At 40.4% G+C, this 15,957-nt stretch overlaps 3 protein-coding genes across 3 annotated transcripts; all 3 read left to right on the top strand.

Annotated features, from left to right (window-relative positions):
• The first annotated feature begins 1,467 nt into the window (after positions 1 to 1,467).
• On the top strand, positions 1,468 to 3,699 carry LOC140357564 (protein c-Fos-like). Its single transcript, XM_072442092.1, has 4 exons — positions 1,468 to 1,734; positions 2,049 to 2,267; positions 2,356 to 2,463; positions 2,576 to 3,699. The coding sequence occupies exons 1-4, from the start codon at positions 1,600 to 1,602 to the stop codon at positions 3,221 to 3,223; spliced, it is 1,110 nt and encodes a 369-aa protein (XP_072298193.1). The 5' UTR covers positions 1,468 to 1,599; the 3' UTR covers positions 3,224 to 3,699.
• Positions 3,700 to 6,998: 3,299 nt separating this feature from the next.
• Positions 6,999 to 11,379, top strand: tmed10 (transmembrane p24 trafficking protein 10). The gene is made up of 5 exons (XM_072442100.1): positions 6,999 to 7,239; positions 7,951 to 8,071; positions 8,136 to 8,209; positions 10,089 to 10,215; positions 10,364 to 11,379. The coding sequence occupies exons 1-5, from the start codon at positions 7,063 to 7,065 to the stop codon at positions 10,483 to 10,485; spliced, it is 621 nt and encodes a 206-aa protein (XP_072298201.1). The 5' UTR covers positions 6,999 to 7,062; the 3' UTR covers positions 10,486 to 11,379.
• Positions 11,380 to 11,830: 451 nt separating this feature from the next.
• Positions 11,831 to 13,602, top strand: eif2b2 (eukaryotic translation initiation factor 2B, subunit 2 beta). The gene is made up of 8 exons (XM_072442107.1): positions 11,831 to 12,089; positions 12,169 to 12,289; positions 12,393 to 12,544; positions 12,615 to 12,778; positions 12,861 to 12,956; positions 13,034 to 13,171; positions 13,252 to 13,318; positions 13,406 to 13,602. Exons 1-8 carry the CDS (start codon positions 11,918 to 11,920, stop codon positions 13,561 to 13,563), a joined length of 1,068 nt encoding a protein of 355 aa, XP_072298208.1. The 5' UTR covers positions 11,831 to 11,917; the 3' UTR covers positions 13,564 to 13,602.
• The last annotated feature ends 2,355 nt before the right edge of the window (positions 13,603 to 15,957 follow it).

The following is a 15,957-nucleotide window of genomic DNA, read 5'->3' on the forward strand; positions in this document are numbered from 1 at the left end:
GATCCATGGTGCTGATATTATAATGATATTATAATAGATCCATGGTGCTGATATTATAATAGATCCATGGTGCTGATATTATAATAGATCCATGGTGCTGATATTATAATTATATTATAATAGATCCATGGTGCTGATATTATAATTATATTATAATAGATCCATGGCGCTGTCCCGTTTAGTTCCGCAGTCAAGTCGTTATAGATCATTACAGAAGCAGAGGACCAACTCCCTGACAACAAACAACCACAAACAATCCGCCCCTTTTCTTTTCTCAAAGTGACGCGTCTTCCCCATGTACGATCTTTGTTACTCTGGAAAAACGTCACTGCTCCGAAGGGGTGGAGTGTTGCTATGCCAACCAGGAATGTTGAACAAAACAGCCGCGCGGGACAAAACCTAACTATCTTATAACCGTGTGAACTTTGACACGTAGACATGGCCCCGCTGCATTAAAGAAAACACACAATGAGCCCGGACTGAAAGCTCTACAAAAGTCTATTTAAACAACACAGGACTGTGATTATTGCACATTGACGAGTGAAAAACAATGCGTGGCCCATGTCATCATAACGATACAAGCAGTTTTACACCAACTCATTTTAGATATAGGCAAGCTGTTTATTATGTGCCTTTAATAGTTTAGTGCACAGCAAGTATCAAACAGAGGACTGGGATTCCCTCAGTCGTGGTCTCACACCCACAGTAAACTGGTGGAAAAGCACACAGCAGGCATGAACTTGTCTGACTGGACACACCCCTTCTGAGGTACAAGGATTGCCCGTGGGAGTTTGACTGCGTCTGTAATGTATTGTCACTTGCAAACTATGAAACAAGATCTACTTTAAAACAATGTGGTATGACTTTAGACTTACGCCATATCCAACTTTCTTTCCTTGAGTTTATCTATCAATTTAAAACAAAAGTAGCGTCTAATCCTTAAGTCTAAAGTGAACACATTGATTTTAGCCTCAGCACCAAACTTGAACAGACTTTTCCTTGTTTAAGAACGATCACATGTATAATGTTGTGTAAGCCTTGTATCCAAAGACGCTTAAGTTGTCAGTGCTTGTTGTCTCTACGTCGTGTCGCTGTCGGCCAATCTCAAGCGGCGTATTTCCCATCAGGCTCCGCCCCTTCACAGGATGAACCATATAAGGAAGATGACGTACTGGGGATCCCGTTCTGGAACATTCCATTTGTTGAGGGTTCGTGTTGTAAATACGCATATGTGTTCTTTTAAACCCGTTTTTTATACACATCGCTGTCCTCAACCACATGTATGTGTTGTTTTACACACGCGTCGCTGTTCGGACGTGTCCATTATTGCGTTGTTAAGTGATTGTTTATTGCGTTTTGTCCTCGGGATTTCGCGTAATGGCACTCCCCTTTGCCTACGTCATCGCGCTGCTCTTGCAGCGCCTATAAAAAGCCCACGAGCAGACTGAGTTGGCAGTCAAACTTTCTAAGCAGACTATCTACTAGAGACAATCACAGCGACTCTTCAAATCAAGATTTTTTAAACACACTTGCCTGTGGGAGTTCCGCTTTTTTGCTTTCCTGCAAACTTTGTTGCATATAACCCACTTTGAGGAAACGATGATGTTCACCGCCTTCAACACGGAGTGTGACTCGTCCTCCCGCTGCAGCACAGCCTCTCCAGCCACTGACAACCTGGGCTACTTTCCGTCTCCAGCGGGATCCTACTCCAGCATGGGCTCTCCACAGTCTCAGGTGAGTCTCAGGCTGTAAACCAGGCCGATTATTAGCATAAGCTATGGAAGAGTCAAGCTCTACGTAAAAGCCATATCTAACATTTTAATGCTATAAAAGCTCAATATAATTACTTAATCGCAGTAATTGCCATGTAGTCAGACCTCCACGTCTCCATTCATCCACTTGGACACTCCATGGAGTGTTTGCAACGTCATACTTGACATCATGAGGATATATTTAACCCATCGGGCTTTTATAGACTGGTTTTATTCATCTCCCCATTCGTCTCCTCAGCAGATGTACTCACTAGTTCTTTAATTCATTTCTTCCAGGATTTCACTGAGCTGACAACGTCAAGTGCCTCCTTCATTCCTACCGTCACAGCCATCTCAACAAGTCCAGACTTGCAGTGGATGGTCCAGCCTTTGATCTCCTCAGTGGCCCCCTCTCACAGACCTCACTCGTATACGTCAAGCCCTAGCTCAGCATACTCCAGTCCAGCTATGAGATCTACCATGAAGGCTCACTCCAAGAGAAGCAGACAGGAACAGGTAAATATATTTAACCAACATTTATTTTGTTATGTTTCTTAATTATGTTTTTATTAAGTGGAGGTTTAACTTTTCCTTGTTCCATCAGATTTCTTCGGAAGAGGAAGAGAAACGCAGAGTTCGTAGAGAGAGAAACAAGCAGGCAGCAGCAAAGTGCCGCAACAGGAGGCGCGAACTTACAGACACACTCCAAACTGTAAGTATCTTATTATAACTGGTAATAATAACAAGTCTTGTTATTATTATCTATTATATTAAGTTTTCCCCTGTGTCAGTTTTTAATATTCCATTTTCCTTCTTGTTCAAAGGAAACTGATCAGCTGGAGGATGAAAAGTCGGGCCTGCAGAACGATATTGCCAAACTCCTGAAGGAAAAAGAGAGGCTAGAGTTTATACTGGCTGCTCATCAACCCATCTGCAAAATCTCATCTGAGCTGGACATGGACTTCTCTATTGCCTCTGTCTCTCCAGTCTCCTCCTGCCTGAGCACTCAGCCCTGCTCACAGACAAGTGCTTCCAGCCAACCAACCTTCACCTCAACCTCCAACTCCATCTTCTCCATGAGTGGACCCACTCTCTCCACCGCCACCGTCTCCAGCTCCACAGTCAAAATGACAGACCTGGAGAGCTCTGTCCTGGAGGAGTCTCTGGACCTGCTCGCCAAGACCGAAATGGAAACCGCTCGCTCGGTGCCGGAGGTGGACCTTACCAGTACCCTCTACACCACACAGGACTGGGAGCCTCTTCACACTTCCACCAGTAACAATGACTTTGAGCCCCTGTGCACTCCTGTAGTGACCTGCACTCCAGCCAACACCACCTACACTTCATCATTTGTGTTCAGCTTCCCAGAAGCAGAGACCTTCTCTAGCTGTGGCATCGCCCACCGGAGAGGAAGCAACAGCAACGACCACTCCTCTGACTCCCTCAACTCACCCACGCTGTTGGCCCTTTGAAGACGTCCACAAACTAATACTTCCTCCTTCAGTTTACCAATAAAGAATGTGCAGATCACTGGACTATGGAAAGGACTTGTAACAAAAGGCAACATTTTATTTTAATAGATCTTAACTTGCCTACAATAGACGTGTAGCAAGTAATGGCATGTTTTAACAATGACAAATTGTTATTCAAGTTGTATATGATTTTAATGGTGCTAGAATAAAAATATATATTGTATATATTGTGTTTACAGCAATAGTTATTATCGGCCAAGCTTGTTTGTGGTTGATGGAATGTTTAAATTGTTGTGAAGATTACATGGAACTCTAAAACTAATGTTCTTTGTCCTAACCATGGTCTGAGTGGTCTTTATATTAAGTTTTCTGTGAAAACATTAGTGATATTATTTAAGAAATTTAACTTTATTTTTTTACTGACCAATGAGTGTTTGCATAAAATGTTAATAAAAACCTAATAATATTGAAGCAAATATGTTGTGGTTTTCTCGTTAACACTCACTCACTGGAACTTCACCCGTAGCAGTAGTTTTCCAAACTTAATGCTGTTCCGTCTGTTGCTAGGTTAACCCGTACGTCAGAGCTCTTACGTCAGCACGTTCTTTCCATTTTTTTTTTAGTTCGCAAGCCCAGCGCGGTGACGTTCAGCTTCCGTGCCCAAATATAGCATTTCCACGAGGTCGCGCTGTTGCAGTCTGGAGCGCAGTCTTTTATGGTCTGAAGAAACCTGCTCAAACACTGAACATCGTCCCCTTTTCAGACATTACTATTGACACGGAACATCAAGAGCGCAATTATGTCAGGCCCCTGGATTATACTGCCCCGGTCACGCCATGTGAAGGAAAAGGCCATCTAGTCCCCTCAGTCGGTGTGTGGCAGACATTAGACCATAAAATACGCTTTTGAATCGTTTTGTTCTTTCATAGTGCGATTTGACACGTCCCACACTTGAACGTGTTTTTTTTTTTTCGTATAACACACAAATCACAATTGATTTGCACAGTTTGAAGACGCGGTCAGCTGGACATGATGTGGGCAGTGCAGAACCCACCTCTTCAGTGTGGGGTAAACATTGGACACAGTGTTTGTAATTGTTGTAACTACACCATTATAAACCCTATACTCAGCATGTTGCAAATATACTGTTAGATCAATCAAATTGCCTCTTTGTCCCTATAGTCTTTAATTATGTAAGGAAGATGCCATGACCTTATTCATTTCGTTTTTTATCTTTAATGTATTTACTTCTTGTTTCTCATGAAACTTATTTACCATCAATATTATTTCATAACACTAATGACCAGCATGTTCTCACAGGATATGAATAAACAGTTTGTTAATTAAAGAACACGTTGGGTCAAGATTTAACCACACTATTCGGATGAGTTAGGGCTTTTCAGTTGACAACCCCCTTTGTGCAATACATCCCAGAAATCACCAAGTCCATTACTGGAAATGTACACATTACATCATTTTCCATTCATATTCATCATGAAATTCACATTACATAAGAAACCCAAATCTCTTGTAGAGTAAAGCGCTTTCCTTAGCACTTAAGAAAACCCTCCCCTTTTCATCAATCATTTTCAATATGGCCCATTCCCTGCATAATAACCTGTGTCTATGAATAACTCCTCGCTCGCCCATGGGAGGAGAGGCAGCGGCAGAAATAGCAGGTGCCTCTTGCTTCTTTTAACATCAGCATCAACAACAGTAAAATTAGACCGCTATGACGCCAACCTGCGTCGCAGCGTCAACCCATGGGGGGAACTAGAGCGTGAGCCTGAACGAGAGAGTGGTGAAAGGCAGGAGCAAGGCACAGAGGAAGAGGAAACGATGGTGAGGATATGAGCGAGCGGTGAACAATTTATGGAGGATAAACAACGGCAATGAGAACGTATCCAGAACCAAGCCACAAAAATAAAACAAAGTCTACCTGTGAACATAATGTGATTAACAATGGATAGGAGAATACCCATTAAATGAAAGGGAATACTCGCCACCATCTGTGTCATTATCACATATCTGAAAATATACAATTACATAATGGTATTTCATTTGATCACATTTTTTTTAATTTTAAAAGAGACAATTGTTTGAGATTGTCAATGATCAGCTTGTGTTTTATTCAACGTCATGTCTACAGCCAATCCTGTGGCATTAAAGGCATGGGGTTTGGAGCAGAGATTACATTGTTTTTATGTTTATTGATGAATACAAGGAAAAACATCTGATATTTGCCATAATCCCATAAAATGTATTGGTGTGGTTTTTGGGCCGATTGAATAATTATTAAATGATAGAAACATTCTGAAAACAATATTGTACTGGATTTCTGCCCAGTAAATTCCATAAAAGACAGACACAGACACTATAATCTTGCAAAAATAATACAAGTATTTTCTTGTAGTTATTTGGTATTTCTGGATTACTTTTCATCTCGCAACTGTCTAGTCAGTCCCATATGACAGGGAACAATAAAATAAGGGTGTAATGACTTGTATGTCACAAACAGTTAAGAAACTGAAGATAAGTGCTATGACGATGAGGAAACTGTGCCCAGAGGTGATCAGTACATTTCAATATAGTTTTATCATTTTAAGAACATTTCACATTCCTGATTAAAAAAAAACCTTTACAATGTTATGTATGATTCACATTTTTTAAAATGATATGCTTGATTTTCTTTCCTCAAATGATGGTGTACAATTGGTTTTATCACGTCGTGTGTTGTTGTTTTTTACCTTCATAAATTCACGCTCACATAGAATGTGGGCTTGAAAAAGAAAAGTTACTTGTATGCAAAGTAAGTGTGTTACTAAAAATCGCAATTTCACAGAAAGCCTTTTTGACGCAAGCGCTGCCGTCTTACAAGAGGAACCTTTCCCTCCAATAATGACTGTTGGGTTGGTGCTAGACTCCCTCAGAGCAATGTTCTCGTCTCTGGGGATCTGCTACTAATGTTTCCCTGGAAACTGAACAGCCTTATGTCTGCTGTGGGTAATCCCTCCTCTGACAGGGAAACGATAGCACTGCTTGTGACAAGCCGGATTCATAACATGCAAGGCTATTTATTTTCTAGTCGGTTATCTTAACAAAGATAACCATATGTGGATTATAAATCAAGATACTTCAAGATTAATTTTCACGCTGCCATTACAGTCTGTCATCAAAAGGAGCTGAATTTACATTTATTTACATTTATTTACCTTACCATAAAGTAATCTGTACAGTAGAGTGAAAATGAGGTTTGAATCAGGTGTGAATTGTTTGTGACAATGTTTTAGTACATTTACAGTTATGTTTTAGACTTTTTAGCAGCCAAATAGAGAGACATATGTGTTGTGTTGTTAATTACTAAGAGTATTGTTACTTCAAGCTAATTATCACTCAAGTAGGATTAAAAGTATGAAGTATGCAATTGTCAGAGATGTTCAATTTTATTAAAAAGTTAGTAAAGTAAATGTAAGTGAGGGCCACCCAGCTGTGATTGCATTTGGGAGATTTAAAAAGTTTGACCATGCAAATGTCATACACTTACCAGAACAATGTGAAAGGAAGCTCCCTCGATATTTCACCCAGCAGGAACTTGCTTACAGCAGTGATGTTGCTTTTTCTCTATTAAGTTTAAGTTTTACGGTTGCTTGCTCCATATTATTTTCTAAGTGATTTCTTTTTGGACTCAATTACCTCCAACTGTGTGTCCTGTGATCCTCTTTGTAGTGGGCATGTTCTCCCCCGCCACGCCAGGAGGGGGCGCTCTCCCACACTGCGCTAAACAAACACCCCTTGTCGGCGTTAAGTTGAAGGCTTCAGTTGTCGCTTTAGTTTCAGCCATGGCTCGACTCGCCGCTCTTCTGCTTCTACCGGTTCTCATTGAATCGGTATTCTCAATTTCTTTCTTTTTGCCGGTCAACTCGAGGAAATGTTTGCGGGAAGAGATCCATAAAGACGTGCTTGTTACGGGGGAGTATGAAATGAGCGAACAACCCAACACCAAAACTAACCTGAAGGTGAGCTCGGGCTGCATACAGCTATTTTTTTATCGATTTTATTATAATATAGACATTGCGTCGTGCTTTGTGGCGCTGTTGCGATGCATAAATTGACGTGTTAAATCGGTAATCCACGTTTTAAAGGTTTTTGTAGACACCGAGTGACAGCTGCTTTTAGCATTGTAGCTCATCCAGGCCCAAAAGCCAGGCTGACTTCCTGCTTTTACGCTGTATAAAGGCAGTCTTCTACTCTCCCGTTTTTGTTTTTTTTATATATATATATATGTATGTATCTATTTGATTAATGCGTTAACGTAGGCAGTGTTGTATAAAAACGTGCTCTACAGGTTGTTGCTTTTAAGTAATATATTGGCGCACCTTCCATGATTTGTCGCCGTACACGTCAGTCTTAAACATTAGCCACGTTAGCATATTAGCACGAACTGCTAATATGCACAGTTGGAATAGGAAAGACAGAATTACTGGTTTATTCATATTTATCACTTAATTGTGTGAACTGATTTGAATTGAAATCTACGTGTTTTCTATTCAAACACAAAATGTCTGGAGGACTAATTAAAGCAGGGTTTGTCACAGTGCTGTCAACATATGCTGCATACAGTGTGCCTGTTAAAACAGTTCCGAGCTTTAATTCATCATTGTATTTATTGCTACGTGAGACTCTCTCAAACTGCTGTACAGTATGAATAAGATTTATTTCATTCTCAGATTACAGACTCCTCTAGCCACACTCTCTACTCCAAGGAAGATGCCACAAAAGGAAAGTTTGCATTCACCACAGAGGACTACGACATGTTTGAAGTTTGCTTTGAGAGCAAGTCCCCGATGGGTAAGTTACTCGTTCGTGGTATTTTTGCAGCTCTATGATTCTATTAAATAATGTTTTTGTTTAGGAACTGGGAGAGTACCAGATCAGCTGGTTAACTTGGACATGAAGCATGGCGTTGAGGCTAAAAACTATGAAGAGGTAACTTGACCTCTTTGTTTATTTGTTTTGATCTAATTTCTCCCATTGAACTAATTAAATGTATTTAGGGTTTAACAGTATAAAGCCTTTCATTATATTAAATGCACTTTGCCATTAATGTTACTGCGAGTCATGGTTTTTTGGGAGACTCGTTTAAAGCCCCCTTCACACATGCAGCCTGGGAATTTACCTGGCAATTTGCCATAGCAGGGACATTATGTGCGAATAAAGCTCCAAAATTGCCAGTACCACTACTCGTTTCTTGGGTTGGTAGCTTTGTTGCCATGGTTACACCTAAATTCTGTTCACTCTAAATGATGCAGCACAATGCTGTAATGATAGAATACAGAAAGACAAATGCCAGTTTCAATAGGTGCCCGCCAATGTTCTGGGACTAAAGCGTGTGTGAACAAGGATCAGAGTTGAGGTTTCTGACAATCTGCACATGTCAATTAACTGAGAATCATGTTTGACTGGGCCTAAAGTCTGGGCTAGACTGAACATCTGGAGCATACAGATTCTTCCCGGTGGGCCTAAGCACTTTTTAGACGATCACTGTCAGACCTGTGCACAATAAAATGCAATTCTGATTGTTACGCTTTAACAACCCATTATAAATCAACTCTCTTCCAAGGCTCTAGTCTGAGTTCACCATGGCCCCACAGACATATGGTCACTGGCCCTGCCCACTCCTTGTCATTGTCACCCGAGCTGGGCCATGGCAAAGCCGATAGACCGCTGCCTGGATGCAGGAGCGCCAGCTCAATGAGCTACTGCTGCAATAATGAGCCTGGTCGATAAAAGACTGAAATTAAGACTCTTTTTGAACTCTAGGTACTTTTGTAAGAGCATAAAGACATTCTACAAGACTTCGTCTTTACACCAGATTTTATTTTTACGTTGATAGACCTAATTTTTGCCTTTCTTTTTAGGTAATTGAAAAATGTTGCTCATTTTAAAGTGACTCGATCAGTGTTTACGGATGCACGCAGTGTATTTCTTACACGTAATCAGTTAAGGATATTCCTAAAGTTACAAAAACATGTAATATGACAAATGTCCTTAGTGGCGAAGTCACTTTGTCAATTTTTAGTGTTACAATTATTGTGAGGAAAAACCATCACTATTTAACGATTATTCACTATTATTAGTCTAACTCAATTTTGTGACTTTGATGTCTGAATGACACAAAGTAAATGTGACAAACGGCCAGATAAGAAAGTACTTTATAACTTTAACTATAGATTAATATAAAACCACTTACTTTTTCTTCTAAAACAGTCATGATTAATTTATTAGGTCCCAATATATTGAGTAATCTTGACATCCTTTTGCCCTTTTAGACCACGCTGCTGTTCATTGCTGTGCTCAGTCGGCCTATATTCACGCCATTGTGTAATATCGGCCAAAAGCACTGATTATTGTGCTCCATTAATGGATTAGTTTACTCTGCTTCCTTCTCAATAACTGCTCTGGATATAGTCTACATAGATATCTTAATTCTAGCAGAAAATGTAGTCTAGTCAAACATTTGCAGATTTTTTAATGCGCTAGAAATATTTTAGACAAAACTTACTACTAAATATGTGTGCAAGGAATTCACTCGAAATTCACTGTCCAATAAAGACTTTGGGTAAAAAAGTCATGGGTTTTCATGACAGAATTACAACTTACATTTGTTAAGCTTCAATTGGACTGGGGATAATTGGTAGGCTGATAATGTGACAATCAAAACAAACCTAAAGTCTGCTTGTCCGACACATTTGAAGCTGGTCATGCAAGTTACTCGCTTCAGTAAAGTCATACTTGTTTTTTAAAGCCACATGCATATTAAATGTATTAAACTGAGTAATATTTGTATATTGTCCATTTCCTTTAGATCGCCAAAGTTGAGAAGTTGAAACCTCTTGAAGTTGAACTTCGGCGCCTGGAGGACTTGTCAGAGTCTATCGTGAATGACTTTGCCTACATGAAGAAGAGGGAAGAGGAAATGCGGGATACCAATGGTATAAACATATGAAATGCAGGACATGAAGCTTTTTATTGAAAATGTGTCGTACAAATACAACCATTTAGCACACGTCTATTCACTACCCAAACCATTACATGTCTTGAATGACATAAATTGCTGATCACATTTTTGTTCTCTTACAGAGTCCACCAATACACGTGTGTTGTACTTCAGCATTTTCTCCATGTGCTGTCTCATTGGGCTGGCCACCTGGCAGGTGTTTTACCTGCGGCGCTTTTTCAAGGCAAAGAAGCTGATTGAGTAAAGTGTCCCTCACGTTCTGGAGAGAGCTGCTTTTACGGGCAAAAAGATGCAAGACCTTTTCTCATTGGACTTTCAGCAACAACAAAACAAATAAACTAGAGTCAAGGGGGTCATAATCTAGAAAATAATGGTGATTTTCTGACAAAATAATTTACCTGCTTATTTAATGGCTTGAAGCATTAAATCACTGTCGAGAGAAATGCATTTCTGTGACACGTGTTCACCCAGTTTCAACAACTAGCTCTTTTCTGTTCTGCTTTTAAATGTTGCAGCTACTGAGTACCAACTTAAACGAACACGAACAGATTTCAGAACTTATTTTGAATGAATGTGCCATGGGAAAATGGCTTCTGCCCTTGTTCATGTTAACATTATTTGTCATACCAAGCAAACTTGCCACCAATTCATCCTTGGTGCCCTATTTTAAAGTGAAGGTTATTTAAACCACTGGTGTCACTTCATTTGGCTATTTGCAATGTGTTTGGTAGCTACATTGATTTCCTGTTTGTTTTTTCAAATTGTACATGTTTTACTTTTATAGTGGGGTAAGATGGGTTTGGTTTGTCAATATCTACCCAGTCGTGAATGAGGTCATTGCACAAAACCAAGCTGGGTTAGTGAACATATTTCAATTCCATTTTTGTTTTTATGTTTTGCAAGTTCTGAAAAAAGACTCAAATTAATATTAATGTCTCCAGTGAACCATATTCCTTTGCTAAGCCTTTCATTCAGTTCAATTTAATCCAGTGTGTGTTCAATTTCATCATGGTTTTAGGGTTGGGGTATGAATGGTCCTTGGCAGGGATTACATCAATTTGGGAATATTTTAAACTAAAAACATGTGCACAGTCAGCGCTGTCTGTACTTTTTATGTTAAATAAATTTTGTAAATTTGTTTGGGGCTTTTATTTACCAGAATAATAAATTTATGTTAATTATTTTACACACTCTTGACTAATTGTGTTAATGAGTGTAAAGAAATGTACTTGTAGAGATGACTGCACTGTGTGGTGTGTAAGGTTAGGCTGTCACTGCTCTGGAGTGCAGTGACAATGAGGAGACTGAGGAGGAGACGGGTTCAGGAGTTTTATTGGACATTAAAGGTACACAAAGAACGCTTTCTTATTCTCTGAACGTGATCCTGCTCAGATTCCTCATGTCTTATCTGTCTGATTCTTCTTTGGTCTTTTATGGCAATTGGTATCCAAGTGCATTACTGCCACCTACTGTAATTGTAGGACTTAAGACTACATTCTTTAGACTTTATATTCTCTATTCTTTAGATTTCTACGCTTTATTCTTTAGAACGCGCATTAACCCGGAAACACTTCGTAGTACTTCCTGTTCGCCGGACCCACGCTGATGTAAACGGTAGCTCAACAGTAACGTCAGTACTGCTGTTACACACTTTGATAAATCTCCCTAAAGCAGTGATGCCTGGATCAGATAAAGAAACAGACCTTACAGAGAGGATTGAGGCCTTTCTGTCCGAGCTGCAGCGCGGCGGCTGTGGGACAGGACCTCTCCGGGGCTCGTCAGAGACTGCCAAAGAAACGACAGCTCTGCTGCGGCGGATCACGTCCCAAGCCCGATGGAGCAGCGCAGGTACGTGATTGTAAACTGTTAAGTGCTCCTCTGGTGTCATTCAACGGTGTCGACATCTTGTATGCGTTTCATTTTTCAGGCGACCTCATGGAAATAATCCGAAAAGAGGGAAGGCGTATGACGGCTGCCCAGCCCTCTGAGACCACTGTGGGGAACATGGTCCGACGTGTGCTGAAGATCATCAGAGAGGAGTATGCCAGGTGAGCACGTTTGGGATCGATCTGACCCACTGTTTTCAGCCCTTACATCACAGTATATCCTTTCTCACTGGAAGTTCAACGTGTTTTTGTATTTATTCTGCAGGTCTCGAGGAAGCAGTGAAGAGACAGACCAACAAGAATCTCTACATAAACTGCTGACTTCAGGAGGACTCAGTGAAGAAAACTTCAGACAACATTTTGCTCCCCTCAAAGCTAATGTTATTGAAGCGATTAATGAGTTGTTAACAGAACTAGGTTAGCAAATGGCACATAAATGCTATACTCAAGTAAATGTAATGTATCTGAATATATGGGCCTTTTACAGAGGGAACCACAGACAACATCTCTATGCAGGCCTTGGAACACATCCACTCCAACGAGGTCATCATGACCATTGGGCGCTCACGCACAGTTGAAGCCTTTCTCAAAGATGCTGCACGCAAACGCAAATTCCATGTGATTGTAGCAGAATGTGCCCCGTTCTGCCAGGTATTCAATAACTCTTTATTAATAACCTTATGACTTGGACTAAAAAAAGTGCATTCTCTTATTGTTTACACTGTCCTCACAGGGACACGAAATGGCCACCAGTCTTTCAAAAGCTGGCATTGAGACCACAGTAATTACGGATGCTAGCATATTTGCTGTGATGTCTCGTGTCAACAAGGTATTTTTAAGGTGAACATGTAAAAACAGATTGATTAATTCATTAAAAGTTTATTGTGAATATGTTGCTGTCGGTAGGTCATCATAGGGACACAAACTGTACTGGCCAATGGAGGTTTAAGGGCTGTCAATGGCACTCATACTCTCGCTCTTGCTGCCAAACACCATTCAACACCACTTATTGTTTCTGCTCCAATGTTTAAACTTTCACCCCAGGTAAGACAACTGTCCAGTAAATTGTGTGTGTGTTTTTATATATCGAGATCGATAGCTTTATATCTCTAAAATCTTTTTAGTTTCCAAATGAAGAAGACACCTTCCATAAGTTTGTTTCTCCCCAAGAAGTGCTGCCCTTCACTGAAGGTAAAGATGCAAATTTTCAAACAGAATCACTATCAAGTAATTGTGCTTGATTTGGTAAAATTCACTTTTTTTCTCTTTATCTTTCAGGGGAAATACTCTCAAAGGTGAATGTACACTGCCCAGTCTTTGACTATGTCCCCCCTGAGCTTATTACTTTGTTTATTTCAAACATTGGAGGCCATGCACCATCATACATTTACCGTCTAATGAGTGAACTTTATCATCCAGAAGACCACGAGCTTTAACAACTGTAGAGCTAATTGAAATAAAGTGTGAAAGTAATTCTCTGATGTGCTTGTACTGGTGGTGGTGGTGTTGCAAAAAATATGTTTTCTGTTCAGATGTTGTGATGCTAATGACTTGCTCTACACTGCTCTTACTCAAATGAGTTCACTGCTATACAAAACATACAATGAAAGGACCTGTGCTTTTATTTAGAAATACAATTTATTTTGTATTGCTGTTAAATTGATGATGGATAATGATCTATTTTTAAACATCTGAGGCTGATAGTTTAAAGACACTGCAGTGTGTGACTAGATGCGACAGGTGGCGCTCTGGTAACAGCAAAGATGGCACAAATGGAGTAAAAATGAACAGCTGCTGATCTGTAAACTACACCAAGAATCGATACACGGATATTGAACTGCTAGATATATTGACATTTGTAGTTATGATTGCCCCTTTCTAACTTGACTCGTGTCTTCTTTTTCTCATACATTATTTTTCCACAAGAAAATATTTTTTGGAAAATTATGATTTTTATGCCAGGTGTAATTACTCTGTATTTACTGTTAGTATTTCAAAGTCCGTATGTTCCTTCTGCATTTAAGCCCAAACCAACATTTAGCTTCGGACAAAACCCGTTTATTTGTATTTATTGAAGAAATGATCAGGACGAGAGACAAATACAAGGAGACACGCCTCAGACTTGAAATAGTTTTATAGGTGGATGTTGCTTTTTCTGTCATCAGTTTTTGTATTATATTGGGGTCGTACCTGGGCTTTCCAACACACCAACAACGTGGTATACTGTTGTACCTTCTTATGCAACACGGTATTGGAGATTTATTTTATGTGACACAAGGACAATGGAGAGGGCCTGGAAGGGTTTTTTCCTCTTTTCTTTTTTTTCCTTTTTTTTTTAGTGGCTGAGTTCAATCGACTATTTGCATCCAAGAGAGCTGGAGTCAGCCTCTTTACTTCTGGTGCCTCCAGTCGACCAATTTCTGCCCAGAGTATGTCTTCGGTTGACCAAGAACATCTTAGTCCATGTCTACAGCTCACGATGCTGGTGCTCTGGGGGTTTGGGGTTCTTTCAGGTCCAATGACCCCAAAGGACAGCACAAGGTTGGGTTAGTACTAGGTGGTTTTAAAAGCCTGAGACTAGCTTGCTGTAACCTTCCTCTGGTGTTATTTGATTTATTAGCAATGTGAAGACCAGAGTGATGAAAAGAAACCCCAGCTCATGATGCAAGTATGTGTGTGGGGCCCAGCTGTTTCCTGATGAGGTTCTAAACTGCGGCATGGTTTCGGCATCAGAGCAGCGCTGTCCCGTGGGAGAGCTTGGTTGAGTGCTGTAATTAGTGGGAATTGAGGCAGCAGGCGCCATGTGTCCCCTGGAGGGGCCCCGGGGGACAGGCAGACGCGTGGCTAACCTGTGGGCCACAACCTGTGGGCTACAACCCGTGAATAGCTCTAAACTGGTGCGTGGTCGTGGTGGTACTAATTCTAATTTTCAGAGGTGGGTTGACAAAATGTACATTCAAGTGAAAATGACGCTTCTTTAAAGCTCTATTACGTAACGTTGTAGCCACGAAATAAAATCATGTTTTTATTTTTTGTTTCGATTGCACTTGCAAAATATAGACAAACACTTGTAGTCTACTTACTGTGAGAGGGCTTGCTTTTCCACAAACCTGACTTGTATGTCCTGGAGGAGGCCTCTTCCTGCTGTTTCCATAGAAAGGTCTTTCCTTCCACAGAACAGCACAAAACATATCCATCATGGAGAAGATTTAGAAGTATGGTTTCAACTTTCTCTTTCCATGGAATCTGTAAGTGACATGCCACCTCCAGAAAGTGACATAGTCTGTCGATCTGTGAGTGTAATTTAGACCAGACCAGTGCTGTTTTGGCACACGAGATACGACTCCATCTGGTGTATTTTGAGATCTACACCAAATGACCAAATACGTGGTTTTAGTGTGAGGACTGTTGCTTTTGAATAGGTAAATGTATGTCCTGTTGTTGGAGTGATTGAGGCGGCAGCACACATACCGGCTCCAAGTGCAGCCGGCCATAGCAGAGTTCAAATCCCTGTTCTTACACTTTCCTGCATGTCCTTCCTTCTCTCATCCCCATTTCACCCTGGAACTGACCTGTCTGATAAAGCTTAGGGGCCAACAAACATACTCAAGTAAAAAGTATTTTGAGAAACTCCAACTAGCTACAAACAAAAGGTGTAAGAAGTGCAACTGTTTGAATAATTTAAAGTTTCACCACGTCACCTTTTTAGCCAAAATGATAAAATAAAAGGCTTTGTCTCCAATATAAATGTGAATATGGCTTGAGCTGTATTTCAACGTGCCGCCTCAAGTAAGAGTATGGTTACACTGACAAATATACGACTAAAGTGG

Source organism: Eucyclogobius newberryi, unplaced genomic scaffold, assembly GCF_026437365.1.
Source record: "Eucyclogobius newberryi isolate DKJ021-1_F unplaced genomic scaffold, fEucNew1.0.hap1 SCAF_1, whole genome shotgun sequence".
Classification (NCBI taxonomy): domain Eukaryota; kingdom Metazoa; phylum Chordata; class Actinopteri; order Gobiiformes; family Gobiidae; genus Eucyclogobius; species Eucyclogobius newberryi.

Coding starts and splice junctions, on each gene's coding strand:
- tmed10 (XM_072442100.1), top strand. CDS start 7,063: ATGGCTCGACTCGCCGCTCTTCTGCTTCTACCGGTTCTCATTGAATCG. Junction 7,240..7,950: donor ACACCAAAACTAACCTGAAG/GTGAGCTCGGGC, acceptor TTTCATTCTCAG/ATTACAGACTCCTCTAGCCA. Junction 8,072..8,135: donor TGAGAGCAAGTCCCCGATGG/GTAAGTTACTCG, acceptor GTTTTTGTTTAG/GAACTGGGAGAGTACCAGAT.
- eif2b2 (XM_072442107.1), top strand. CDS start 11,918: ATGCCTGGATCAGATAAAGAAACAGACCTTACAGAGAGGATTGAGGCC. Junction 12,090..12,168: donor AGCCCGATGGAGCAGCGCAG/GTACGTGATTGT, acceptor TTCATTTTTCAG/GCGACCTCATGGAAATAATC. Junction 13,319..13,405: donor AGTGCTGCCCTTCACTGAAG/GTAAAGATGCAA, acceptor TTTATCTTTCAG/GGGAAATACTCTCAAAGGTG.
- LOC140357564 (XM_072442092.1), top strand. CDS start 1,600: ATGATGTTCACCGCCTTCAACACGGAGTGTGACTCGTCCTCCCGCTGC. Junction 1,735..2,048: donor TGGGCTCTCCACAGTCTCAG/GTGAGTCTCAGG, acceptor CATTTCTTCCAG/GATTTCACTGAGCTGACAAC. Junction 2,464..2,575: donor TTACAGACACACTCCAAACT/GTAAGTATCTTA, acceptor TCTTGTTCAAAG/GAAACTGATCAGCTGGAGGA.